The sequence below is a fragment of the Hypanus sabinus genome, chromosome 27, assembly GCF_030144855.1.
Source record: "Hypanus sabinus isolate sHypSab1 chromosome 27, sHypSab1.hap1, whole genome shotgun sequence".
Taxonomy (NCBI): domain Eukaryota; kingdom Metazoa; phylum Chordata; class Chondrichthyes; order Myliobatiformes; family Dasyatidae; genus Hypanus; species Hypanus sabinus.
Genome location: NC_082732.1, coordinates 46,428,320 through 46,455,388, shown reverse-complemented (window position 1 = coordinate 46,455,388; position 27,069 = coordinate 46,428,320). Strand labels below are relative to the sequence as shown.

Genomic DNA, 27,069 nt, shown 5'->3' with positions numbered 1-27,069 from the left:
TACCTTAAGATGGAGCTGACTAAATTTACAACCCGCTGCAGCTTCTTTCGGTCCTGTACAAGTGGTGCCCCCTCCCCATACTAGACAGTGATGTAGCCTGTCAGAATGCTCTCCATTGTACATAAGACCATAAGATATAGGAGCAGAAGTAGGCCATTCTGTTCCACCATTCATCATGGGCTGATCCAATTTTTCCAGTCATCCCCACTCCCCTGCTTTCACCCCATACCCTTTGATGCCCTAGCTAATCAAGAACCTATCTGTGCCTTAAATACACCCAATGACTTGGCCTCCCTGGCCACTTGTGGCAACAAATTCCACATATTTACCACCCTCTGTTTAAAGTAATTTCTCCAGATCTCTGTTCTAAATGGATATCCTTCAATCCTGAAGCATGCCCTCTTGTCCTAGAATCCCCTACCATGGGAAATAACTTTCCTATATCTAATCTGTTCAAGTCTTTCAACATTTGGAATGTTTCTGTGAGATTCCCCCTCATTCTCTTGAACTCCAGGGAATACAGCCCAAGGGTTGAAAGGGTTACTCATACCGTAACCCTTTCCAATGTCAGTATATCCTTTCTAAAATAAGGAGACCAAAACTGCACACAATACTCCAAGTGTAGTCTCACTTCTGCCTTATAGAGCCTCAACATCACATTCTGCTCTTGTATTCTGTACCTCTAGAAATGAATGCCAACATTGCATTCACCTTCTTCACAACCAACTCAACCTGCAGGTTAACCTTTAGGGTATCTTGCACAAGGACTCCCAAGTCCCTTTGCATCTCTGCATTTTGAATCCTCTCCCTATCTAAATAATAGTCTGCCCATTTATTTCTTCCCCCAAAGTGCATGACCATACACTTTCAAACATTGTATTTCATTTGCCACTTCTTTGCCATTCCTCTAAACTATCTAAGTCTCTCTGCAGGCTCTCTTGTTTCCTCAGCACTACCTGCTCCTCCAACTATCTGAGTGTCATTGGCAAATTTAGCCACAAATCTATTAATACTGTAATCCAAATCATTGACATGCATTGTAAAAAGCAGCAGTCCCAACACTGACCCCTGTGGAACTCCACTGGTAACTGGCTGCCAGCCAGAATAGGATCCTTTTATTCCCACTCTGTTTTCTGCGGACCAGCCAATGCTCCAACCACGCTACTAACTTTTCTATAATTCCATAGGCTCTTATCTTGGTAAGCAGCCTCATGTGCGGCACCTTGTCAAAAGCCTTCTGAAAATCTAAGTACACCACGTCTACTACATGTCCTTTGTCTACCCTATAGAAGTTTTTGTGTATTTGTTGACATACCAAATCTCTTCAGACTCCTAATGAAGTATAGCCACTATCTTGCCTTCTTTATAACTGCATCAATATGTTGGGACCAAGTTAGATCCTCGGAGGTCTTGACACCCAGGAACTTGAAACTGCTCACTCTCCACTTCTGATCCCTCTGAGGATTGATATGTGTTCCTTCGTCTTACCATTCCTGAAGTCCACAATCAGCTCTTTCGTTGTGCTGATGTTGAGTGCCAGGTTGTTGCTGCGATACCACTCCACTAGTTGGCATATCTCACTCCTATACGCCCTCTCGTCACCATCTGAGATTCTACTGACAATGGTTGTATCAACAAATGTGTAGATAGTATTTGATAGTATAATGCCCACTGTCATGGGCATTTAGAGAGTAGAGCAGTGGGCTAAGCACACACCCCCCAGGTGCACCAGTGTTGATCATCAGTGAGGAGGATATGTTATCACCAATCCGTACAGATTGTGGCCTTCCAGTTAGGAAGTCAGGTCTGATTAGAGGCGCAGGTTCTACAACTTAAGGATCGTGGGAATGATGGTATTAAATGCTGAGCTATAGTCGATGAACAGCATCATGACATGGGTGTTAGTGTTGTCCAGGTGGTTTAAAGTGTGTGAAGAGCCATTGAGATTGCATCTGCCATTGACCTATTGTGGTAGGCAAATCGCAGTGGGTCCAGGTCCTTGCTGAGGCAGGTGTTCGGTCTAGTCATGACCAATCTCAAAGCATTTCATCATCATAGGTTAATTGGTGATTAGGCTAGGGTTAAATTGGTGGGTTTCTGAGCACTGCTGCTGGAAAAGCCTGTTCTGCCCAGTGTCCCAAGATTAAAAACTCCAGATTCAAGAATTAATTTTCAAAATCTAAATGGCCTAGCCTTTTGACTCACATTATGGCAACTGGTGCTGAATTCCATGGATCTACACTATTGAGAGCAGTTGGACTGATGTTTACCATGCATTGTCAAGTGCAGGATTTTCATCCTGTTATTATTCAGGAAATTTGTCAACCATTTGATGCTAGAATTATCAGAATTGATTGGTGCAGTGTGTCCAATTGGAGATTAGATAAATTGCACCATCATTTCAACTCGCTTCCAGCTGTTTAGAGTACAAAAATTAAAAAAAATTGTGCAGCTGCTTCTTAAGCCCATCATCCCTACTTTTACATAGGCCACCAACAGCTCACCAGAGTCCTCTGTCCTGGGCAAGTCCTTCAAGTTTTCCCAGGTTCCTGGTATATCCTTCCACTCTTGGGGATAAGGTCTTTGGTACTTCTGTTTGCGTTTCTGTAATTCAGGGCTTTTACAGAGTGGAGTTGCTAGCCCCAAGCTCAGTGCTCCTCCTTTCATGGCTGGGTTTGGGACCATCCATGGCTGAGTTGGATTTGTGCTATCCATTCTAAATTGATGGGAATGGTAGATTTGTAGCTCTACCTATGACATTTTTGAAGATAGCTTACACTTTACATCACCACGCTCCAAAATACTTATTTACAGTTTATGGCACTGAAAGGTCATGAATTGGAATACTGCGATTAGAAAGCCATAAAATTGTATCTAACTCTAGCATTGAACCTCTGGGACTTTCGTGGTCAAACCTTAACCCATAAGACATAAGAACATAAGCAGGAGTAGGTGTAAGCCATCATTTAATACAGGACAACCAATTGATATAGCTATTGGTGAATCTTTATTGGAATATATTTTTACTTAATTTCTTGTTATTTTTCAGGATGCCAGAAAAGCATGTGCGGATGCCACTTTGGCTCAGGTAATGTGATTGCAGAAACTTAATTGTTTCCACAGTATTTCTTTTTGTACCTAAGCATTCAAGTGATAAGTGAAATAAGCATAAGTGAGAAATAAATTGAGAAGGTTTTACCATTTGTAATTCAAAACACCCTATTTAGAGTTTGGCCACCAATTAGAAATGGCATCATGGAATGGAATTGACATAATAAAAATTGAAAGTTGTCATGAACATATGGCATTTATAATCTGAACTAATAGATGTAAGAAGAGGAATCTAGTTTAGAATTGAATTCGGTCATTAAGGAAATTCTGTAGCATATTAGACCTTAATCAAGCTGTTAGCTAAGGTATTGGGAGGCTTTAGGGGGAAAAAATAGAATGTGTGGTTAAAAACAGCAATCAAAGTAAATAGAATTCAAAAGAATTGACAATAGACAATAGGTGCAGAAGTAGACCATTCGGTCCTTCGTGCCTGCACTGCCATTTTGAGATCATGGCTGATCATCTACTATCAATACCCGGTTCCTGCCTTGTCCCCGTATCCCTTGATTCCCCTATCCATAAGATACCTATCTAGCTCCTTCTTGAAAGCATCCAGAGAATCGGCCTCCAATGCCTTCTGAGGCAGTGCATTCCAGACCCCCACAACTCTCTGGGAGAAGTTTTTCCTTAACTCTGTCCTAAATGACCTACCCCTTATTCTCAAACCATGCCCTCTGGTACTGGACTCTCCCAGCATCTGGAACATATTTCCTGCCTCCATCTTGTCCAATCCCTTAATAATCTTGTATGTTGCAATCAGATCCCCTCTCAATCTCCTTAATTCCAGTGTGTACAAGCCCAGTCTCTCTAACCTCTCTGCATAAGACAGTCCTGACATCCCAGGAATTAACCTTGTGAATCTATGCTGCACTTACTCTACAACCAGGATGTCCTTCCTTAACCCTGGAGACCAAAACTGTACACAATACTCCAGGTGTGGTGTCACCAGGGCCCTGTACAGATGCAAAAGGATTTCCTTGCTCTTGTACTCAATTCCTTTTGTAATAAAGGCCAACATTCCATTAGCCTTCTTCACTGCCTGCTGCACTTGCTCATTCACCTTCAGTGACTGATGAACAAGGACTCCTAGATCTTTGTATTTCTCCCTTACCTAACTTTACACCGTTCAGATAATAATCTGCCTTCCTGTTCTTACTCCCAAATTGAATAACCTCACACTTATTCACATTAAACGTCATCTGCCAAGTATCTGCCTACTCATCCAGCCTATCCAAGTCACCCTGAATTCTCCTAACATCCTCATCACATGTCACACTGCCACCCAGCTTAGTATCATCAGCAAACTTGCTGATGTTATTCTCAATGCCTTCATCTAAATCGTTGACGTAAATCGTAAACAGTTGTGGTCCCAATACCGAGCCCTGTGGCACCCCACTAGTCACCACCTGCCATTCCGAGAAACACCCATTCACTGCTGCCCTTTGCTTTCTGTCTGCCAACCGGTTTTCTATCCATGTCATTGTCTTCCCTCCCAGTGCCATGAGCTTTGATTTTACCCACCAATCTCCTATGTGGGACCTTATCAAATGCCTTCTGAAAATCAAGGTACACTATATCCACTGGATCTCCCTTGTTTAACTTCCTGGTTACATCCTCGAAAAACTCCAATAGATTAGTCAAGCATGATTTACCCTTGGTAAATCCAGGCTGGCTCAGCCCAATCCTATCACTGCTATCTAGATATGCCACTATTTCATCTTTAATAATGGATTCTAGCATCTTCCCCACTACTGATGTTAGGCTGACAGGACAAATAGTTCTCTGTTTTCTCCCTCCCTCCTTTCTTAAAAAGTGGGATAACCTTAGCCATTCTCCAATCCTCAGGAACTGATCCTGAATCTAAGGAACATTGGAAACTGATTACCAATGCATCCGCACTTTCCAGGGCCACCTTCTTTAGTACCCAAGGATGCAGACCATCTGGACCTGGGGATTTGTCAGCCTTCAGTCCCATCAGTCTACTCATCACCATTTCCTTCCTAATGTCAATCTGTTTCATTTCCTCTGTTACCCAATGTCCTTGGTCCATCCATACATCTGGGAGATTGCTTGTGTCTTCCTTAGTGAAGCCAGATCTAAAGTACATATTAAATTCTTCTGCCATTTCTCTGTTTCCCATAACAATTTCACCCAATTCATTCTTCAAGGGCCCAACATTGTTCTTAACTCTCTTCTTTCTCTTCACATACCAACAAAAAAAAAATGTTTTGCTATCCTCCTTTATATTCCTGGCTAGCTTGCGTTCGTACCTCATTTTTTCTGCCTGTATTGCCTTTTTAGTTAGGTTCTGTTGTTCCTTAAAAATTTCCTAATCATCTGTCTTCCCATTCACCTTAGCTCTGTCATACTTCCTTTTTTTTAATGCTGTGCAACCTCTGACTTCCTTTGTCATCCACTGTGGCCCCTTCACCCCTTTGAATCCTTCCTTCTCCGGGGGAATGAACTGATTTCGCACCTTGTGCATTATTCCCAAGAATACCTGCCATTGCTGTTCCACTGTCTTTTCTGCTAGCATATCCGTCCATTTAACTTTGGCCAGCTCCTCCCTCATGGCTTCATAGTCTCCCCTGTTCAACTGCAACACTGACACCTCCAAGCTGCCCTTATCCTTCTCAAATTGCAGATAAAAACTTATCATATTATGATCACTACCCCCTAATGGCTCCTTTACTTCAAGATCGCTTATCAAATCCTGTTCATTACACAAGACTAAATCCAGAATAGCTTTGTTCCTGGTCGGCTCTCGTGCAAGCTGTTCCTAGAATGCATCCCGTAGGCACTCTACAAACTCCCTATCCTGGGGTCCAGCACCAACCTGATTCTCCCAGTTCACCTGCATGTTGAAATCCCCCATAACTACTGCGATATTACCTTTGTCACATGCCAGTGTTAACTCCCTATTCAACTTGCACCCAATATCCATGTTACTGTTTGGTGGCCTATAGACAACACCCGTTAGGGTCCTTTTGCCCTTACTGTTCCTCAATTCTATCCATACAGACTCCACTTCTCCTGATCCTATGTCCCCCCTTGCAAAGGACTGAATCTCATTCCTCACCAACAGGGCCACCCCATCCCCTCTGCCCACATTTCTGTCCCTACGATAGCACGTATACCCTTGTACATTCATTTCCCAGGTCTGATCCCATTGCAGCCATGTCTCCGTTATCCCAACAACATCATAGTTACCCATTCGCACCTGAGCTTCAAGCTCATCCGCCTTATTTCTGACACTTTGTGCATTCAGATATAGAATCTTTAGCCCATTTCTCCTCTCTATGTTTGAATCTCTGCCTATTGTGCTTAACCCAGCTCCCCGAACTCCCCATCGGGCTGTACGCCCCTAGAATTTTGTTGTCCTTTCTAAATTTGCCTATTCTTTCTGCACATTTAACTCCATGTTCCGTCAGACCATCCCTCTGTACATGTGTCCTCCCCATCACTTGTTCCGCCTCTCCTTTCTCTACTACACACTTAATATTCCAGAACCGTGTAGTCCCCACCTGTCCTTTATTCTTCATCTCGCTATCCTCTGTCTCATTCTGGATCCCCGCCCCCTGCAAATTTAGATTAAACCCACCCCCCCAGGAAGCACTAGCAAACTTCCCTGCAAGAATGTTAGTACCGCTGCAGTTCAGGTGTAAACCGTCCCTTCGGAACAGATCCCACCTTCCCTGGAACAAAGCCCAATTATCTAAAAACCTGAAGCCCTCCCTCCTGCACGTATTAATCTGTATAATTTTTCTGTTCCTTGCCTCACTTGCACGTGGCACCGGTAGCAATCCTGAGATTGTTACCCTGGAGGTCCTGCTCTTCAGCTTCGCACCTAACTCCCTGAACTCCCTACGCAGGACCTCTATAGAATTAGCATTTTATAGAGGGGGAAATGGTGCCGTTTTATTGCCAGTTGAAACGTGTCATTGCCATTTAGCCCACTACCACTATTAACATGGAGTTCTGAGGTTTGTACTACAAAGTTATCCAGATGATTTATGATAATAGTTTTAAAGCCTACGTTTTGGAAAGGTGCACCCCTTCATTTTTTGGATGTGTTTACATTCCTACAATGGTTGATAATGGTTACTTGTTTCAGTATCATATCAGTAGACTTGATTTCTTTCCATTTCCTCCTTGGTTGGATTTAACTTTCATCTTAATGCATTTTGAAATGTAACAGATGTATGTGGGGTTTAAAAAAAAAATCCCTTTGGCTTCAATTAAAGGGATTTTCATCTGGCTGTGTGACAGACTTGTCCTGGGTCCTTGTGCTGTTAACCAGCATGCATAATATAATTAATCTATCTCAGAAGCTGCATAACAAATGTTTATTTATACATTCAGCAAGGAATGGAAAGCTTTTGATGCTTTTAAAATGCCACACAGTTTCAGAATCAGAATCAGGTTTATTATCACTGGCATGTCATGTGAAATTTGTTAACTTAGCAGCAACAGTTTGATGCAATACATTATCTAGCAGAGAGAGAAAAAAAATAAATAAAATAAAACATAATAAATAAGCAAGTAAATCAATTACATATATTGAATAGATTTTTTAAAAATGTACAAAAACCAAAATACTGTATATTAAAAAATGTGAGGTAGTGTCCAAAGCTTCAATGTCCATTTGGGAATCAGATGGCAGAGGGGAAGAAGCTGTTCCTTAATCACTAAATATGTGCCTTCAGGCTTCCTTACCTTCTGCCTGATGGTAACAGTGAGGAAAGGGCATGCCCTGGGTGCTGGAATGGACGCTATTTTTCCAAGACACCACTCCCTAAAGATGTCCTGGGTACTTTGTAGGTTAGTGCCCAAGATGGAGCTGACTAGATTTACAACCACCTGCAGCCTTTTTTGGTCCTGTGCAGTAGCCCCTCCATACCAGACAGTGATGCAGCCTGTCAGAATGCTCTCCACAGTAGAACTAGAAGTTTTTGAGTGTATTTGTTGATGTGCCAAATTTCTTCAAACTCCTTAGAAGGCTGTCTTGCCTTCTTTATGATTACATCGGTATGTTAGGACCAGGTTAGATCCTTAGAGATCTTGAAACTGCTCACTGTCCACTTCTCAACCCTCTGGGGATTGGTTTGTGTTCCTTCGTCTTACCCTTCCTGAAGTCCACAATCAGCTCTTTTGTCTTACTGGCGTTGAGTGCCAGGTTGTTGCTGCGGCACCATTCCACTAGTTGGCATATTTCACTCCTGTACGCTCTCTCGTCAGCACCTGAGATTCTACCAACAATAGTTGTATTTGTAAGCAAATTTGTAGATGGTATTTGAGGTATGCTTAGCCACGCAGTCCTGTGTATACAGAGAGTAGAGCAGTGGGCTAAGCACAAACCCCTAAGGTGTGCCAGTGTTGAACATCAGCGAGGAGGATATGTTATCACCAATCTGCACAGACTGTGGTCTTCCAGTTAGGAAGTCGAGGATCCAATTGCAGAGGGAGGTACAGAGGCCCAGGTTCTGCAAAAGGCAGGAAATAGCCCACATACTCTGTCAAGTTCACTAATCTACTGAAATTAACTTGTTGAAAAGGTAAAATCAGTCATGATTTAGATCATGAATTGTCAACTTCGACATGAATCACCTGTTCATTTCAGAATTATTGCCTAAAGTTCATGCCCTCATTGGGGCTTTAAGGTTCAAACATTTAGGTTTAACTGTGTTTCCTACTCTCAATCTCATGTATTAATGGGAAACGTTCAGTACACGTTAAGTCTTGATATTTTTAACTTTAAGATTATGGAATTTTATTAGGAAGAATCTTCCATTCCAGTCCTCAGTTAATTAAATTAGCAGTACAGTCTTAAATGTTACTTTGAAGACTTATGCACAGAATGAAGAGTTATGTTGGTTAAGGAAAACAGTATGGTCCATTCGAGCCTATTCTTAATTCCTTCTCTATGAGGAAGGATAACTTGTGTATGGAGCAGTGCGGCATTTTATTCTCAAACCTTTCTCTGTGAATTTCATAAAAATACAAGCATGTTATTTAGCTGCTGAGGATATTAGCAACTGCAGGTTCTTAGATTGACTATTGTCATGGCTGGCAAAAATTAACCGGAGATAATTGATAAAGATTGATTAATGGTCTTTTTTTGGCTTCTTTGTAGATCACAGCTAATATTGATCCCGTGGGCCGAATTCAGATGCGAACTAGACGAACACTACGAGGACACCTTGCTAAAATTTATGCAATGCACTGGGGTACTGACTCCAGGTGTGTATATCACCAGTTCTTGTTTTCAGGGTATTAATATTGATATAGATGAATGGTGATGGCATAATGCAACAGGGGAGGTAACCAGAAGTCTAGTTATTACCACAGCATTATGTTAAATAGAATTTGTTTGCAGGTAAAATATTCCCTAAAGACCAATTTTCATTATCTAATGATTCTGGAGGGAATCCGGTGTACTACATAAACAATTGGGTATACACTTTGTAACGGTGCAGTAATTGCCAAGGTTTGAAATATTTGATTTAGTTAGAACTACTTGATTATTTGTCTAGTTATATATGATTGAAAGCCATATTTTTCCATTTATTCAAATATTGAACAACAAAGTGATGAAACCACTAAAATTTTTATGCATGCATTGCATACATAGCAATCACTGGAATATCCAGTTCATAGATCAGTGTAGTAATTACTCTTCATGAAAAACTTGTTAGGTTGCATTCATACCTATATACATTTCAATAATCCATACCAATAATTCGTCAAACCAGATTAACTGAAATGAGAAGATGGTAAATGAAACCAAAATGTAAAATGTCAATTTTAATTCTTATGTGACGTGATAGAAGCTTAAGAATTCTATTTTGCACGTGCTTGGTATCTTTTCCCCCTCTCTTTCTCTTCATGTGCCTATTTTATACCTTCAAAACTTTGCTATCATATCTGCTTCCACCACTTCTCCTGGTAGCACATTCCAGGCACTCACTACTTTTTTAAAATTTGCCTCATAGATTTCCTTTAAATTTTGTACTGGGTTATAAATCTCCATATAGTCTTGGTCATATAGAACTGAAATAAGCCCTTTGGCCCTCACTTCTGTGCAAACCTTGCTGCCCATCTATACCAGTTTGGATCTACCCACATTCCTTGCTTTGTCTATGTAACTGTCTCAAATTTAGTAACAGATATTTTATCACACTCGGTGATGAGCTACATCCAGAGTCACTAGGAACTCAACCTCATTTTTCTTTTTCTTCATGGTGGAGGAAGTAGGATCACAGATCAGAAGTTGGATGATATCATTCAGTTCCATGCTGTAATGAAGGAGACTGTGGCCATCTTCTAACTGTTTTACCTCTGTAAAATAGATGCTGACACTGCTGGTTCACATTGAGAGTTGTTTGGATCTTTAACCTCAACAATTAAATTTTGGTCAATATTGATAAATTATCTGTGCAGTGGGTTTGCTTGCTATCGATAATCCATACATGAATCCTCATTTTTCCCTCCTTTCCCTTTCAGTCCAAAAACAAATGGAAAAAACATCAGTCTCACAAATGGTTGTGGGTGAAAAGGTTAGGAAAAATTAAACTGGGAGTGGTATTTTTTTTTAATGGTGCCCCACCTCTGGCTGAGTTTTAGATATCAACCATTGTTCCAAAAAATTACCTTTCAGATTTCCCTTTTCCTCTTATCTTTTCCTTATGCTCTCTTGATTTTGTTACCTCTCCCATGGGAAAAATGTCTTGATCAGTGGTACTTGTACTACATGAATCAGAATTAGGTTTGATATCACTGGCATATGTCGTGAAATCTGTTGTTAGCGGCAGCGGTACATTGCAATACATAATAACTATAAATTACAATAAAAATATATATTTTAACAAATTAAGACCAGAAAATAAGGGAGCAGAATTAGGCCATTTGTCTATTAAGTCTGCTGATCCATTTTCACTCTCAACCCCAACCTCCAACCTTCACCCCATATCCCATAATGTCCTGAATAATCAAGGATCTATCAACCTCTGTCTTAAATTTACCCAATGTTTTGACTTCCATGGCTTCCTGTGACAACAAATTCCACAGATTCGCCACTCTCTAGCTAAAACTCTCATCCAAATTCTAAAAGGACATCCCTGTATTCTGAGGCTGTGTTATCTCATCTTAGACTCCCCCACCATAGGAAACTTCCTCTCCACATCCACTCTATTGAGGCCTTTCAACATTCAAAGGGTTTCAATGAGATTGCCCCTTGTTCTTCTGAATTCTATCGAATACAGGTCCAGAGTCATCAGATGCTTTTCATATGACAAGTAATCGTTTTTGTGAACCTCCTTTGAACCCTCTCCAATTTCAGCACATCCTTTCTAAGATAAGGGGGCCAAACCTGCTCACAATATTCCAAGTAAGGCCTCACCAGTGCTTTACAAAGCTTCAACATTAGTCTTGCTTTTATATTCTCATCCTTTTGAAATGAATGCTAACAATGCATTTGCCTTCCTCACCACAGACTCAACCTGCAAATTAACCTTTAGCAAGTCCTGCATGAGGACTCCCATAACCCTTTGTGCCTCCGATTTTTGAATTTTCTCTTCATTCAGAAAAGCTTCCAGTTTTTTCTTCCAAGAAGTGCATGGTTCCATCTGCTAATCTGGCTTTAGTGCTTCTGTAGCCTCTCTGCTTCCTCAAAACCACCTGCACTTCCACCTATCTTCATATTGTCTGCAAATTGGCCACAAAGTGATAAATTCTGTCATCCAAATCATTGTATAACGTTTTTTTTAAAAAAAGCAGTCCCAGCACAGACTCCTATGGATCACTAGTCACTGACAATCAACCAGAAAAGGCTCCCTTTGTTCCCTCTTTGCTTCCTGCCAATCAGCCAATGCTTTAACCATACTAGTATCTTTCCTGTAATACCATGGGCTCCTAACATAGACAGCCTGGTGTGGCACTTTGTCAAAGGTCTTCTGAAAATCCAAGTACACAACATCACCAGTTCTTCTTTATCTATCCTTCATGTTATTTCTTAAAAGAATTCCAACAAATTTGTCAGGCAAGATTTTCCTTTAAGGAAACCTTACTGACTATGGCCTATTTTATTATGTACCTCTAAGTATCCCGAAACCATATCCTTAATTGTCGACTCTATTATCTTCCAGACAACTGAGGTCAGACTAGCTGGCCTATAATTTACTTTCTTCTGCCCCTCTCCCTACTTGAAGAATGGAGTGACATTTGCAATTTTTTAGTCCTCCAGAATCAATGGATTATTGAAAGATCATTACTAATGCCTCCACAATCTCTTTAGCCACCTCTTTCGGAACCCTGGGGTGTACACCATCTGGTCCAGGTGACTTACCTACCTTCAGACCTTTCAGTTTACCAAGACCTTCTCCCTCGTAATGGAAACTTCACACACATCATGACCTCTGACACCTGGAGCTTCCATCATACTGCTAGTGTCCTCCACTGTGAAGACTGATGGAAATTTTTATTCAGTTCTTCCGCCATTTCCTTATCCACCATTACTTCCTCTCCAGCATTATTTTCCAGTGGTCAGATACCTACTCTTACCTCTTTACACTTTTACTCTGTTTTACTGAAAATTTGACATCCTCTTTAATATGCTAGGTTACCTTTATATTCCATCTTCATCTTTGAATTTTTAGTGCCTTGAGCTAGTTCTTAAAGACTTCCCAATCCTCTAACCCCACAAATTTTGCTCTATTATAAGCCCTCTTTAGTTTTTATGTTGGCTTTGACTTCTCTTGTCAGCCACGGTTGTGTCATTCTGTTTTTGGAATACTACTACTTTGGATTCTATATATCTTGCGTCTTCTGAATTGTTCCCAGAAATACCAGCCATTGCTGCTCTGCTGTCATCCCTGCCAGTGTACTCTTCTAATCAGTTTTGGTCTGGTTCCCTCCCATGCCTCTGTAATTCCCTTTCTTCCACTGTAATATTGTTATGTGATTTTAATTTTTTCTTCTCAAATTGTGAGGTGAATTCTATCATATGATCATTTGCCCCTGAGTTCAGTTACCTTAAGCTGTCTAATCAAGTCTGGGTCGTTGCCCAGCACGCAATCCAGAATAGCTGACCCCCTAGTGGGCTCAACCATGAGCTACTCTAAAAAGCCATCTGGTAAGCATTTTAGAAATTCCCCTTCTTGAAATGCAGCACCAACTTGATTTTCCCAATCTTCCTGCATATTGGAGTCCTCTATGACTATCATAACATTGCCCTTTTGACATGCATTTTCTATATCCCATTGTAATTTGTAGACCATATCTATACTACTGTTTTGGTGGTCTGTATATAAGTCTCATCAGTGTCTTTTTACCCTTTCAGTTCCTTAGATCTACCCACAACAATTCTACGCCTTCCAATCTAGTGTCACCTCTTCCAAATGATTTGAATTCATTTTTTTAACCATCAGAGCTACCCTTCTCCACCCTCCCACCTCCCCCCTCCCCAAGCCTACCTGCCTGCCTGTCCTTTCAATATAACATGTATCCTTGGACTTTAAGCTCCCAGCTGTAATCTTATTTCAGCCATAATTCAGTGATGCCCACAACATCATACATGCCAGACTGTAACTGTGATAAAAGTTCATCTACCTTATTTGGTAAGTGCATGAATTCAAATGAAACACCTTCAGTCCTGTGTTCACCCTTTTCGATTTTATCCATGTTTTATATTGCAACTCATCCTGTTGACTGCAATCTTGCCCCATCATCACCCTCTTGCTAGCAGTCTAACTACACATTGCTTCTGTTTGTAAACCAACTACCTTATCCTCAGCACTAATAATTTTGTTCCCATCTCCCTGCCAAATTCATTTTAACTCACTTGAACAGCTCTAGCAAACCTGCCCACAAGGATATTGGTCCCAAGTGTAACCCTTTGTTTTTGTACAGGTCATACCATCTGCAGAAGAGATCCCAGTGATCCATAAATCTGAACCCCTGCTCAAGTACCAGTTCCTTAGCCAAGCATTCATCTGCCAAATTATCCTATTCTTGTCCTCACTGACGCATGGCATGGGCAGCAATCTAGAGATTACTACCCTGGAGGTCCTGTTTTTCAGTTTTCTACCTATGTCATTGGTGCTTTTACAAAGGCTTCTGACTGTTCACCCTCACTCTTTAGAATTAAGTTGTGTAAAAAGCGAACAATAAAAGAAAAAATGAGGTGGTGGTCATGAAATTATTGTCAGTTTCTAAAACATTGAGTGTCTCCAGCTTCTATTATATACATGTGTATAACATTGATACTTAATATGTTGTGACCAGCCCTCCCCATCTGATACATACTCTGCTTCATGCATTGTCTCCCCTTCAAGAGTAAATCACTGGCTGTAAGTTTCTTCTGACCTGAGGCCATGAAAGATGCTACTGAACTGAGAGTTTGCCTTTTCATGTGACAGAGGGTTATGACCTCCAGATTGTAAAGTGCACACGTGTAAGTGCACTGGTTAAATAGCTAGCTAATTAAACTGAGGCAGGTGTAGATTGGTCCATTAGGGAAAAATAACTGACATGTGATAAGATGCACAGACACCTGAGAGCTCATCAGAGAATAGGCTTATTCATCTGTACATAAATGAATGACCCAGCATTTCTACAAGTTTTTAAAATAATAGCAAGCAAAATAATAACCCTTGCCCTTATTGTGCAGTATAGATCTAATTTGACTTAGCTATATCAAAGGCTGATAATTTTTAGTTGCATATAATAGCACACGAGTTGCTTAGAATATATTAATAAGTCAGTTGCCTTGTGAAATTGCTTGCTTACTCAGCAGCAGCCTACTATACTGGAGTGATTAGCTGTTTACCAATTCTTCTGGCTGTTTGTGATTTTGTTTCATGAGAATAACACGACACGCACAGTATTTTTTTTATAAATTGTTTTTGTATTGAAGCACAACATTTTTTGTAGGCCACGGAAATACACAATCTAAAAGTAAACATGGTTATTGTACATCTTCGAAAAGATTTGGGGAGAATAAACGCCTTGATACTTTGTAGCTAAAGCAATAACTTTGGTTTCTAGCCTTGGCAGTGATGAGATACTAAACTAATAAGTTCTTTTGAAGCCCATCACCCTTACTGAGGCACAGGCTGCCAACAGCAGCTCGCCAGAGTCATTTGGCCTGGGCCAAAGTTTGATTAGCCCTGCGGCTTCTGCTTTCACCACACAACTTCATGCATCTTCTAGGTGAAGATCCTTCCTCTCCCAGGTATGAGATCTTTGGAGCTTCTGTTGACGTTTCTGTAGCTCTGGAATTTTTACGTGATGGGGTTGCTATCCCCATGCCTAATCCTCCTTTTGCAGCCAGGCTTAGGATAGTTCATAGCAGAATACATAACAATTGGGTTAGGGTTTATTGGGTTTGTAATTATGTCAAGTAGCCTTAAAGATCCAAGAATTAACCTGATTTGTTGCTATTATGAAGCATATGTGAACCCTATATAATACTGAAGCCTACTGTATATAGAACCAAATTAATTTTGTTTTAATGTGTTATAGACCTTTGCTTTTGCAGCAAGTTAATAAAGCCCTTGATAATTAATGACGCACAAGGGAAGATCTTGGGTGTATCACTACACGTGTGGGGAATAATTTACTGCTAAGAAAGTGTGAACAAATATTCTTTCATATATTGGGTAAAATTAGAAAGAATGTGTTGCTCAGTGACATTTACCTTAATGTGTAAATTGCTCTGCTGCTCGAGTACCATGAACAATAATACACCAAGTCCAAGCTACCTAATTACATTTAGTATATTTATTAAATACGCATTTTTATAAACGCTTCAAATTTAATGGTTGTATTCCAAAATATTAAGCCATTTATTTAATGTGAATTGCTTTGTCAAGAATGAATATCCATTAAAAAGTCTAATTTGGTCTCATTAAAACCTTTGTTGAATGACATACAGCCCTTTGTGCAATGTATCTGACATTCCAGTGTTAAATCTGCAGTGGTAAAGGAAAGTTGGGGTGCAAACATCACTCCAGAGATTCCATGAAAATATTGGGTATTTTCTTCAGTTTATATTGCATGTATGACAAAGAAAAATTGAGCCAGTTGACTTGATGTGAATACTGTTCTAACTTAGTTGAATTAACACTAGATAGCATTCCAGTGGTTTGCCTTGTGATTATTTGAATGGTGGGGTTTTCTGAAGAATGCACTTCGCTTATTACATTTATGTAGAAGGTTCTTAAAGGGTATTTCTGAAAATATTTAAAGGATATGCATTAAGTATTTATTTAAAAACTGCTTATTTTAGGATTAAGCAATGTTTGAGCCTACCACAGATGAATCTGAATGGTATTAGCTGTTTTTCTCTCTTCTCCCCCCCCCCCCCCCCCCACCCCATGTAGACTGCTTGTCAGTGCCTCCCAGGATGGGAAATTGATCATTTGGGATAGCTACACCACAAACAAGGTGAGTTCACACTAGAATTTGGAATTGAATTTGCTTTAAGTTTCCATAGCTACATGTAACATCATAAATAACCCTGCCAAATATGCCCTCAGCACCTTGAAAACATTGGACACTGAAAATCTGCGGCTTGGATTAATTATACAACTTTTACAGTTATTTCTGATAGAAAACAGCATTTCCTTGTGCTTTAAAAGCACTAAGAATATTAGGTTAAAATGACACGGCTGTGAATGATGGGAGTCATTGCCTCTTTTCGCTGATATTCAAGCTCACTTATTGTCATCTGATATATTACCATATGAAACAATGTTCCTCCAGACCATAGGGCAGCACAAAATATGTATCACAGACAATGCCGAAAACAAAATATTACCATTAATAAGATATAACTCAAAATGCATGTAGTGCCCAGCACAGGTAAATGGTAAACACCACGCTGTCCTAGTGACAAGACCTTGGTGGTGGCAGGATATTCATTAGTCTCTCAGCCTGAGGGAAGAAGGTGTTAACCAGTCTAGCAATCCTAATTCTGATGCTCTTGAACCACCTCCCTAATGGTAGTGGGTCAAAAAGGTTGCAGGTTGGGTGGTAGGGATTCTCAACAATGGTTCATGCCCTTAATATACAACACTCCCAGTAAATGTCATAAATAGGTGGGGCAGAGCCTGGTGATCCTCTTGGCAGTTATTAAACATAGAAACATAAAAAGCCTACAGCACAATATAGGCCCTTAGACCCACAAAGTTGTGCCAAACATGTTCCTACCTTAGAAATTACTGGACTTACACATAGCCCTCTATTTTTCTAAGCTCCATGTGGCCATCCAGGAGTGTCTTTAAAGACCCTATTGTATCTGCCTCCACCACCGTTGTCGGCAGCCTATTTCATGCACTCACCACTGTTTTTTAAAAAAAAACAACTTACCCCTGACATCTCCTCTGTACCTACTCCCCAGCACCTTAAACCTGTGTCCTCTTGTGGCAACTTTTTCAGCCCTGGGAAAAAGCCTCTGACTATCCACATGATCAATGCCTCTCATTATCTTATACACCTCTATCAGGTCACCTTTCATTCTCCGCCGCTCCAAGGAGAAAAGGCCAAGTTCACTCAACCTATTTTCATAAGGCATGCTCCCCAATCCAGGCAACATCCTTGTAAATCTCCTCTGCACCCTTTCTATGGTTTCCACATTCTTCCTGTAGTGAGACGACCAGAACTGAGTACAGTTTCCTTTGGCTTTGTCACCTATTTCTTCTCAATATTTTATTTTCTTTGACTTATACAAAATAAAATCTCCTCCTCATAATTCTGAACTGCCTTTCCTCACCCAGTTGTTTATTGCAACTTTCCAACTTCAACCTCATCATTCTTGCAATCTTCCCAGACCTTTTGTGGGATTTTTATTCTCCTCCTCCTCTGTGCTCATTAGTACAGTCGACTGTCTTTATTTTTCAGTGCTGCTTGTAAGTGGAGTGGGACTGGCCTTGCTTCGTTCTGTCTTGTGCAGCTAAGAGATTAAATTCTGAAGGCATGGTCTTCATTATCAACCATAGACTCTATATGGGTCATGAAAACATGCCCTACTGAAACGGATTCTGCAGATGCTGGAAATCCAGAACAACACTCTCAAAATGCTAGAGGAACTCAGCAGTTAAGGCAGCATGAACAAAAGGGAATAATGTGAAGGGTCTCATCCCAAAATGTTGATTATTGATTCCCTTTCATAGATGCTGCCTGACCTGCTGAGCATACCCTTCCTACATTGGATTAATTCACATTGCTCATAGTGTTTGTGTTTCTGGCATTCATTTCCTCACACACATTGCCAAGTGGACACTTCCTTGTTTTTGGTCACTTTGAAAATTTTGTTAATTCTAATTTGATCATTGTAGTGCTCACCTCATCAAATTCTTGTCCTCTGTATCCTATAAATTACAGATCATGCTACATTTTTCGCCTGTATTGAACCCTTGCAAGTTTGTTTTGGCATAAATTTTCGTGAGTTCCCAGCACTTGATATTTAGTTTATATCAATGCTTTTTAAATTTCTTTTGAGGCTGTGAAGCTGTTTTTGTAAATTACAATATCACAATAGACATCACCCATCCCCACCGTCCCCCACATGATAGGATTTGTTCCCTAAATATATCTGCCTCTTCACCTGAGGAAGGACCACAGCTCAAAACATCAGTTGTTTATTCACTTACATTAATGCTGCTTGACCTGCTGAGTTTCTCCAGCATTTTGTGTGCTATTCTGGATTTTCAGTATCTGCATAATCTCTTGTTTACCTTTTCACCTTCCATCTCCTTAAAGCCCTGTTTGATACCATAAGTCATGGCAGAATTATACTATTTGGCCCATTGAGTCTGCTGTGCCATTCTATCATTGCTGATTTAGTATCTCCCTCAATCCCATTCTGTTGCCTTCTCCTGTAATTCTTGACACTCTGATTAATCAAGAACATATAAACCTCTGCCTTAAGTATACCCAGTGGCTTGATCTGCACAGCCTGGCAATGGACTCTGCAGATTTACCACTCTCTGGCTAAAAAAAAACTTTTTTTTTCCTCAACTCCATTCTAAATGGATGTCTCTCTATTCTGAGGCTATGCCCTCTGGTCCTAGACCACCACCCCCCCCCCCCCCCCCACTATAGGAAACACTCTCCTCATTCACACTATATAAGCCTTTCAATATTTGATAGATTTCAGTAAAATTCCCTCCCCCATCCCCATTCTTCCAAACTCCAGCGACTACAGGCCCTGAAAGCTCCTCATAATGTTAACCTTTTCATTCCTGAAATCATTCTCAAGAAACTCTTGAACCCCCTCTAATGCCTGCACATCTTTTCTTAGATAAGGAGCCAAAGCTGCTCTCAATACTCCCAAGTGCCATCTGACCAAAGTCTTATAAAGCCCTGGTATTACATCCTTTTGATATTATAATGAATGCTAATATTGCTTTTGCACCTCTGAGGTTTGAATTTTCTCCTCATTTAAAAAATAGTTTATGCTTTTATTCTTTCCACCAAAGTGCATAACTATGCACTTCCCTACATTATATTCCATCTACCACTTCTTTGCCCATTCTCCCAATTTGTCCTGCAAACACCTTGTTTCCTCAACACTAACTGCCCCTTTCTTCATACCATGTGCAAGCTTGGCCACAAAACCATCAATTCCTTCATCCAAATCATTGACATACAGTTGCAAGAAAATGTTTTGTGAACTCTTAGCAGTTGCCTGGTTTTTACACTAATTACTCAAAATGTGTCACAATAATAGATAAGCAATCTGCCTAAACTAATAACACAAAAGCATTGTTCTTTTGATGTTTTTATTGAACACATTGTTTAGTCGTTCACAATCCAGGCTGGAAAAAGTATGTGAACCCTTGTATTTAATAACTGGCAGAACCTCCTTTAGCAGCAATAACTTCCACCAAAACTTTCCTGTAGCTGCTGGTCAGAATTGCACAATGGTGAGGAGAAATTTTAGACTGTTCCTCCATACAAAACTGTTTCAGTTCATCAGATACCTTGAATGAATAGCCCTCTTCAGGTCATGGCACAGCACCTTAATTGAGTTAAGGTCTGGACTCTTGGCCATTCCAAAACACAAATTTTCTTTCTAAACCATACTGTTGTTGATTTGCTCATGTCTTAGCTCATTGTCTTGTTGCATCATCTTAACTACTGTTAAGCTTTGGGTGACAGACCACTAGCCTGACATTCTCCTATAATACAATTTTGAGTTCATTGTTCCCTCAACGATTACAAGCTGTCTACACCCTGAAGCAGCAAAGCAGCCCCAAACCATGATGCTGGTTCCACCATGCTTCACAATAGGGTGGATCTCTGGTGTTGGTGTGCATGTGCAGTGCCCTTTTTCCACTGCACATAGCAGTGTGCATCTCTGCCCGAAAGTTCAACTTTTTGTTTCATCTGACAACAGAACATTGTCCAAGAACCATTGTGAAACAGCTTGGTGGTCTTTTGCAAATTTGAGACGTTTTTTTTTTGGAGAGCAGTGGTTTCCTCCGGGGTGTCCATGAGTCTTTAGTGTTGTTCTTGTAATGGACAGGTGAATGGAAACTTTAGTGTGTTCTAGAGATTTTTGGCAGGTCTTTTGTTGTTACCCTTGGGTTCTTTTTCACCTTCTTCAGCATTGCACGTTGTGCTCTTGGTGTGATCTTTGCAGGATGCCCACTCCTAGGGAGAGCAGCAACTGTACTGAATTTCCTCCATTTGTAGACAGTTGCTGTTACTGTGGACTGATGAACACTCAGGTCTTTAGAAATGCTTTTATAGCCTTTTCCAGCTTTGTGTCTGTACAGTTCTTCTGAAGTCCTCTGAAAGTTGTTTTGATCGAGGCCTGGTGCACAAAAACAGATCTTTCTTGAGAAGAGCAGTCTCTATCAGTAACCTGACTTTGTAACCTTGACTGTCATTTTTATAGGGCCGGACACGTCTGCAACCCACACTTTCGTTTTCATCTCATTGACTGGAACACCTGGCTCCACATAGCTTTTGTAGAAGGCATTACCTCAAAGTTCACATTTTTTTTACCTCGACTGTAATTGTTTAAATAGTGTACTCTGTTGATGAGAAGTACAATTCTTTGTGCGTTGTTTAGACAGATTGTGTTTGTCTATTATTGTAACTTAGATACAAAGACCACATTTTAAGAGTAATCAATGCAGAAAAGCAGTCCCAACACCAACCCCTGCAACACACTACTAGTCACTGGCAATCAACCAGAAAAGCCCCCCTTTATTCCCACTCTGCCTCCTGCCAGTCGGCCTCTCTTTTATCCATCTTTCCTATAATGCCATAGGCTCTGTGTTTAGCAGCTTAATGTGCGGCATCTTGTCAACGGCCTTCTGCAAATCCAAGTACACAACGTCCACTGATTCCTGTTTTGTTTTAATTTCCATTTTAGTGCTTAACAACCCCAGAAAGATATATTTATACTTTCTGATGGAGTAGGTTGCATTTTCAGAAGTATCCCTAGGTTGGAGCTGACTCTTTGTGTTTATGAAATAGGTTCATGCCATTCCTTTGCGATCTTCCTGGGTCATGACCTGTGCATATGCTCCTTCTGGTAATTACGTTGCGTGTGGTGGTTTGGATAACATCTGCTCCATCTACAATCTAAAGACCCGTGAAGGAAATGTCCGTGTCAGTCGTGAATTGGCTGGGCATACAGGTAAGTACTCCAGACTAAACTTGTCCCTTTATTTCTGATATCACCTTTATTTATTATACTTATAGTTAATATGTTCATTTAGGGGTTAACTGTTGCTAATAGCTTCCATAGATTTATTTTGAAAGGGGTGACAATATGAATCATTGCCTCTGATGACCACCTAATCCGTGACATCTGAGAGTATTTCCAGACCTTAAATGACTTTCACTATGGAGAACCTTTTTTTTAAGGTCTGGCCTCAAGTGAATCAAGTGGCTCAGTTCATTAACTTCTGTACCCTTTAAGTAGGAATTACAGTTGCTGTTTTCACAGTTTGGCCATGATGCCAACCCTAACTAATCCCATCTACCTGCATGTACCCTGTGTGATGACGTGCCTTTTCAAATTTTCTGTCCGGTTTACACCACTTCCCCAGCAACCTACTACTAAGTGTTAATTTAAAAGCAACTTGCCTCTTAAATCAATCAACCCCCCCCCCCCCCCCCCACCAATTCTATGCCATTTTAGTATTTGGCATTTATACCATGAGGGAAAAGGATTCTTCGCTGTCTACCCTGACTTGTAATTTTGTTTACTTCTGTCAGATTAGACCTCACCCTCTGCTCCAGAAAAAACAACTCAAGTTTGTTCAGCCTCTTAACAGCTAATACTTTTAATCCAGACAGCATCATTGTGAACCTCTCTTGCACCTTCTTCAATGCTTCCATTATCCTTCCTGTGATGGAGTGATCAGAACTGCACATGATACTTCAAGTGAAGCCTAACCAAATTTTTATAAAGCTGCAACTTAATTCCTAACATTTATAGTCAACACTATAACTGATAAGGCATGTATGTCATACACGAGGACTATGATGGCCTGGTTGGGTTATCTACATACTGCCAAAAAACCCTCCCTGATGCATCTAACAAATTCAGCCCCATTTCAGCTTCCAACTCTGGGGGAGTTGCAGTCAATATTGTGGGGAAGTTAGTCACCCTTTATAACTGCTGTGTTGATTTTGCATCTTTTCATGATCTGTTTACATACAGTGCCTATAAAAAGTATTCACACTCCCCCTCCGCCCCCAGAAACATGAAAGCTTTCACGTTTTATTGTTTGACAACATTGAATCATAGTGGATTTAATTTGGCTTTTTTGTCAGTGATCAACAGAAAAAGACTCTTTCGTGTCAAAGTGAAAATGGATCTCTACAAAGTGATCTAAATTAATTACAAATATAAAACACAAAATTTGTTTTTCCAGTAAGACAATGACGTCAAGCATAAAGCTAAAGCTACACAGGAATGGCTTAAAAACACCAAAGTTAATATCCTGAAGTGGCTGAGTCAGAATCCAGACCTAAATCTAATTGAGAATTTATGGCTGGACTTGGAAAGGGCTGTTCACTAACAATCCCCATGCAATCTGATGGAGCTTGGGCAGTTCTGTAAAGAAGAATGGGGTAAAATTGTGGTGTCCAGGTGTGCAAAGCTGATAAAGACCTAAACGCACAGGGCTGTAATTGCTGCCAAAGGTGCGTCTACTAAATACTGACCTGAAAGGGGTTTATACTAGTGCAATCAATTATTTTGTGTTTTATATTTGTAATTAATTTAGACCCCTTTGTAGAGATCAGTTTTCACTTTGACACGAATGAGTTGTTCTGTTGGTCATTGTCAAAAAAGCCACATCAAATCCACTGATTCAAATTTGTAAAACAATAAAACATGAAAACTTCCAAGGAGGGTGAATACTTTTTAAAGGCACTGCATCTGTTCCTCCATCTCCAGGCTTTTGAAGGCTTAAACTATAACCCACCATTGAGAATGATAGCACCATTCATATTCCTGAGTTACACCCATATTCCCTCACTGGATGACCTAACCATAATGTCCTCAAGGCATAGTCGTACAGCATGGAGACAGACTCTTCAGCTCTGGTATGGTTAATGCCCTTTTGAAGTAGATGGGAACCTCTTGACTGCAGCAATGAGAGATGTCCTTGAGCACTGTGCCAGTTGGTTGGCACGTTTTCAGTGCCCTGCCAGGTACACCATCAGACCTCCATCTCTGAGACAGATATCACAGCAATACTAGGTCCTGTGGGAATTCACACAGATGTAATTGTATTTGCCCTATCAAAGCATTCACAGAAGGGAGTGAGGTATCAGTGCTATTTAACATAAAGCATAGAACATTATAAATATAGAACATAGAACAAAAAGGTAAAGATAACAGGTGTAGGAACCTTTTCAAGTTTGAGGCAGTGGTTAAGAAAACATAATGAGGTTCATTGCAGGTATCGGCAGGTAGGAACAAATTAGGTTACTTACGGAGTATAAGAAATGCAAGAGCACGCTGAAGAAGGAAATCAGGAAGGCTAAAAGAAGGCATGAAATTGCTCTAGCAGACAAGTTGCAGAATCCCAAGGGATTCTACGGATATGTTAAAAGCAAAGGGTTTGCAAGGGACAAAATTGGTCCTCTGGAAGATCAGAATGATCATCTGTGCTTAGAGCCAAATGTGACTGGGGAGACCTTGGAATGGATTTTTTTTTTTTGCCTCTTATTTACTCAGGAGACGGACATAGTCTGTATGAGTGGAGCAAAGCAGCAGCAAGGTCATGGCCCCGATACAGATTAGAGAAAGAGGTGTTTGCTGTCTTGTTTCAAAATAGGGTAAATAAATCTCCAGGACCTGACACAATGTTCCCTTGGACCCGATGGGAGGCAAGTGCCCAGGCAAAAAATACTTAAATCGTCTTTGGAGATAAGTGAGGTATCGGAGGATAGCTAATGTTCTGCTGTTTAAGAATGGCTCTAAAAATAAACCAGAAAATCATGGGCTGGTGAGCCTGGCAACAATAGTGGGAAAATTATTGGAAGATATGCTAAGGGACCTAATAAGTTTTTGGATAGCATGGCTTTGTGCATGGGATGTCATATTTAACCAATCTTAAGAGTTTTTTGAGGAAGTTACCAGGAAAGTTGATGAAGACAAGGCAGTGGATGTTGTCTACGTGGACTTTAGCGAAGCATTTGACATGGTCCCGCATGAGAGGTTAGTCAAGAAAATTTAGTTGCTAGGCATTTAAGATTAGGGAGAAACCAGAGGGTAGTAGTAGATGGTTGCCTCACTTACTGGACACCTGTGACTAGTGGAGTGTCACGGGATCGGTGTTAATGCCATTGTTGTTTGTCATCTATGTCAGTGATGTGGATGATAGAACCGTGGAACATTACAGCACAGAAACAGGCCTTTTGGCCCTTCGTGGCTGTGCCGAACCATTTACTGCCCAGTTCCACTGACCTGCACCTGGCCCATAACCCTCCATACATCTCTCATCCAAATACCTGTCCCAAGTTTTTCTTAAATGTCAAAAGTGAGCCCGCATTTACCACTTCATCTGGCAGCTCATTCCACACTCCCAGTACTCTCTGTGTGAAGAAGCCCCCCCCCCCCATGTTCCCTTTAAACTTTTCCCCCTTCACCCTTAACCCATGTCCTCTGTTTTTTTTTCTCCCCTAGCCTCAGTGGAAAAAGCCTGCTTGCATTCACTCTATCTATACCATCATAATTTTATATACCTCTATCAAGTCTCCCCTCATTCTTCTAAGCTCCAGGGAATAAAGTCCTAACCTATTCAACCTTTCTCTGTAATTCAGTTTCTCAAATCCCTGCAACATCCTTGTAAACCTTCTCTGCACTCTTTCAACCCTATTAATATCCTTCCTGTATTTCAGTGATGAAAACTGCACGCAATACTCCAAATTTGGCCACACCAATGTCTTATACAACCTCACCATAACATTCCAAATTTTATACTCAATACTTTGATTTATAAAGGCCAATGTACCAAAAGCTCTCTTTACTACCCTATCGACCTGTGACACCACTTTTAGGGAATTTTATATCTGTATTCCTAGATCCCTCTGTTTTACTGCACTCCTCAATGCCCTACCATTTACCTTGTATGTTCTAGCTTGTTTTTTTCCTTCCAAAGTGCAATATCCCACACTTGTCTGTGTTAAACTCCATCTGCCATTTTTCAGCCCATTTTTCCAGCTGGTCCAGATCCCTCTGCAAGCTTTGAAAACCTTCCTCACTGTCCACTGCTCCAACAATCTTCGTATCATCAGCAAGTTTCCTAATCCAATTTACCACATTATCATCCAGATCATTGATACAGATGACAAATAATAATGGACCCAGCACTGATCTCGGTGGCACACCACTAGTCACAGGCCTCCATTCAGAGAAGCAATCCTCCACTACCACTCTCTGACTTTTCCCATGGAGCCAATGTCTAATCCAATTTACTACTTCACCATGTATTCCTAGTGACTGAATCTTCCTAACTAACCTCCCATGTGGGACCTTGTCAAAGGCCTTACTGAAGTCCATGTAGACAACATCCACTACCTTCCCTTCATCCACTTTCCTTATAACCTCCTCGAAAAACTCTAATAGATTTGTAAAACATGACCTACCACACACAAAGCCGTGTTGACTCTCCCTAATAAGTCCTTGTCTATCTAAATACTTGTAGATCCTCTTTGTACTCTTTCCAATAATTTACCTTTTACCGACGTCAAACTTACCGGCCTATAATTTCCCGGATAATGTTAACTAGATCAGCAAATTTGCAAATTATGCCAAGATCGTTGGTGTAGTGGATAGCAAGCGAGACTATTGGAGCTCACAGTGGGATCTGGACCAGCTAGAGAAAAGGGCTGAAGATTAACAGATAGAATTTAATGCAGACTATTGCAAAGTGTTGCACTTTGGTAGGATCAACCTGGTTAGGTCTTACACAATGAATGGTAGGGCACTGGGGGGTTCTGTAGAACAAAAGGGTCTGGGAATACAGATCCATAACTCCTTGAAAGTAGCATCACAGGTTAAAGAGGTCATAAATCTTTTGGCACATTGGCCTTCATAAATCAAAAGTATTGAAAACAGGAGGTGGGATGTTACAAAGTTGTATAATATGGTGAGACCTAATTTGGAGTACAGGCAGTCCCCGAGTTACAAACATCCAACTTACGGACAACTCGTACTTACGAACGGAGGGAGGAGAATGCCGTCCGCCATTTTAAGTCATTGCCGTTAACACTGTGAGTGTGTAACTTTGTATTTGGCTTAAATATTTCTTAGCAAGATTCACCCTGGCACCCCCCCCCCCAGTTTTCCAGTCAGCACCACCCCTACTTGTCCCATTTAACTTGTCACTATGCAGGTGGATTTAAAACCCAGGGGAGCAGAGGACCTGCCGTCTGCGGCTGCTGCTGTATTATTTTTATTAAGTGAGATCGTGAGTAATA

General features: G+C 40.7%; 1 protein-coding gene across 2 annotated transcripts in view; it reads left to right on the top strand.

Annotated features, from left to right (window-relative positions):
• LOC132382298 (guanine nucleotide-binding protein G(I)/G(S)/G(T) subunit beta-1) overlaps positions 1-27,069 on the top strand; it is a 105,545-nt gene that overhangs the window by 61,847 nt on the left and 16,629 nt on the right. For both annotated transcript variants that reach the window (XM_059952427.1, XM_059952428.1), the window contains exons 3-6: positions 3,050-3,088; positions 9,245-9,351; positions 16,491-16,554; positions 21,601-21,763. In XM_059952427.1, the coding sequence (XP_059808410.1) occupies positions 3,050-3,088; positions 9,245-9,351; positions 16,491-16,554; positions 21,601-21,763 (373 nt within the window). The remainder of the gene's footprint in view (positions 1-3,049; positions 3,089-9,244; positions 9,352-16,490; positions 16,555-21,600; positions 21,764-27,069) is intronic.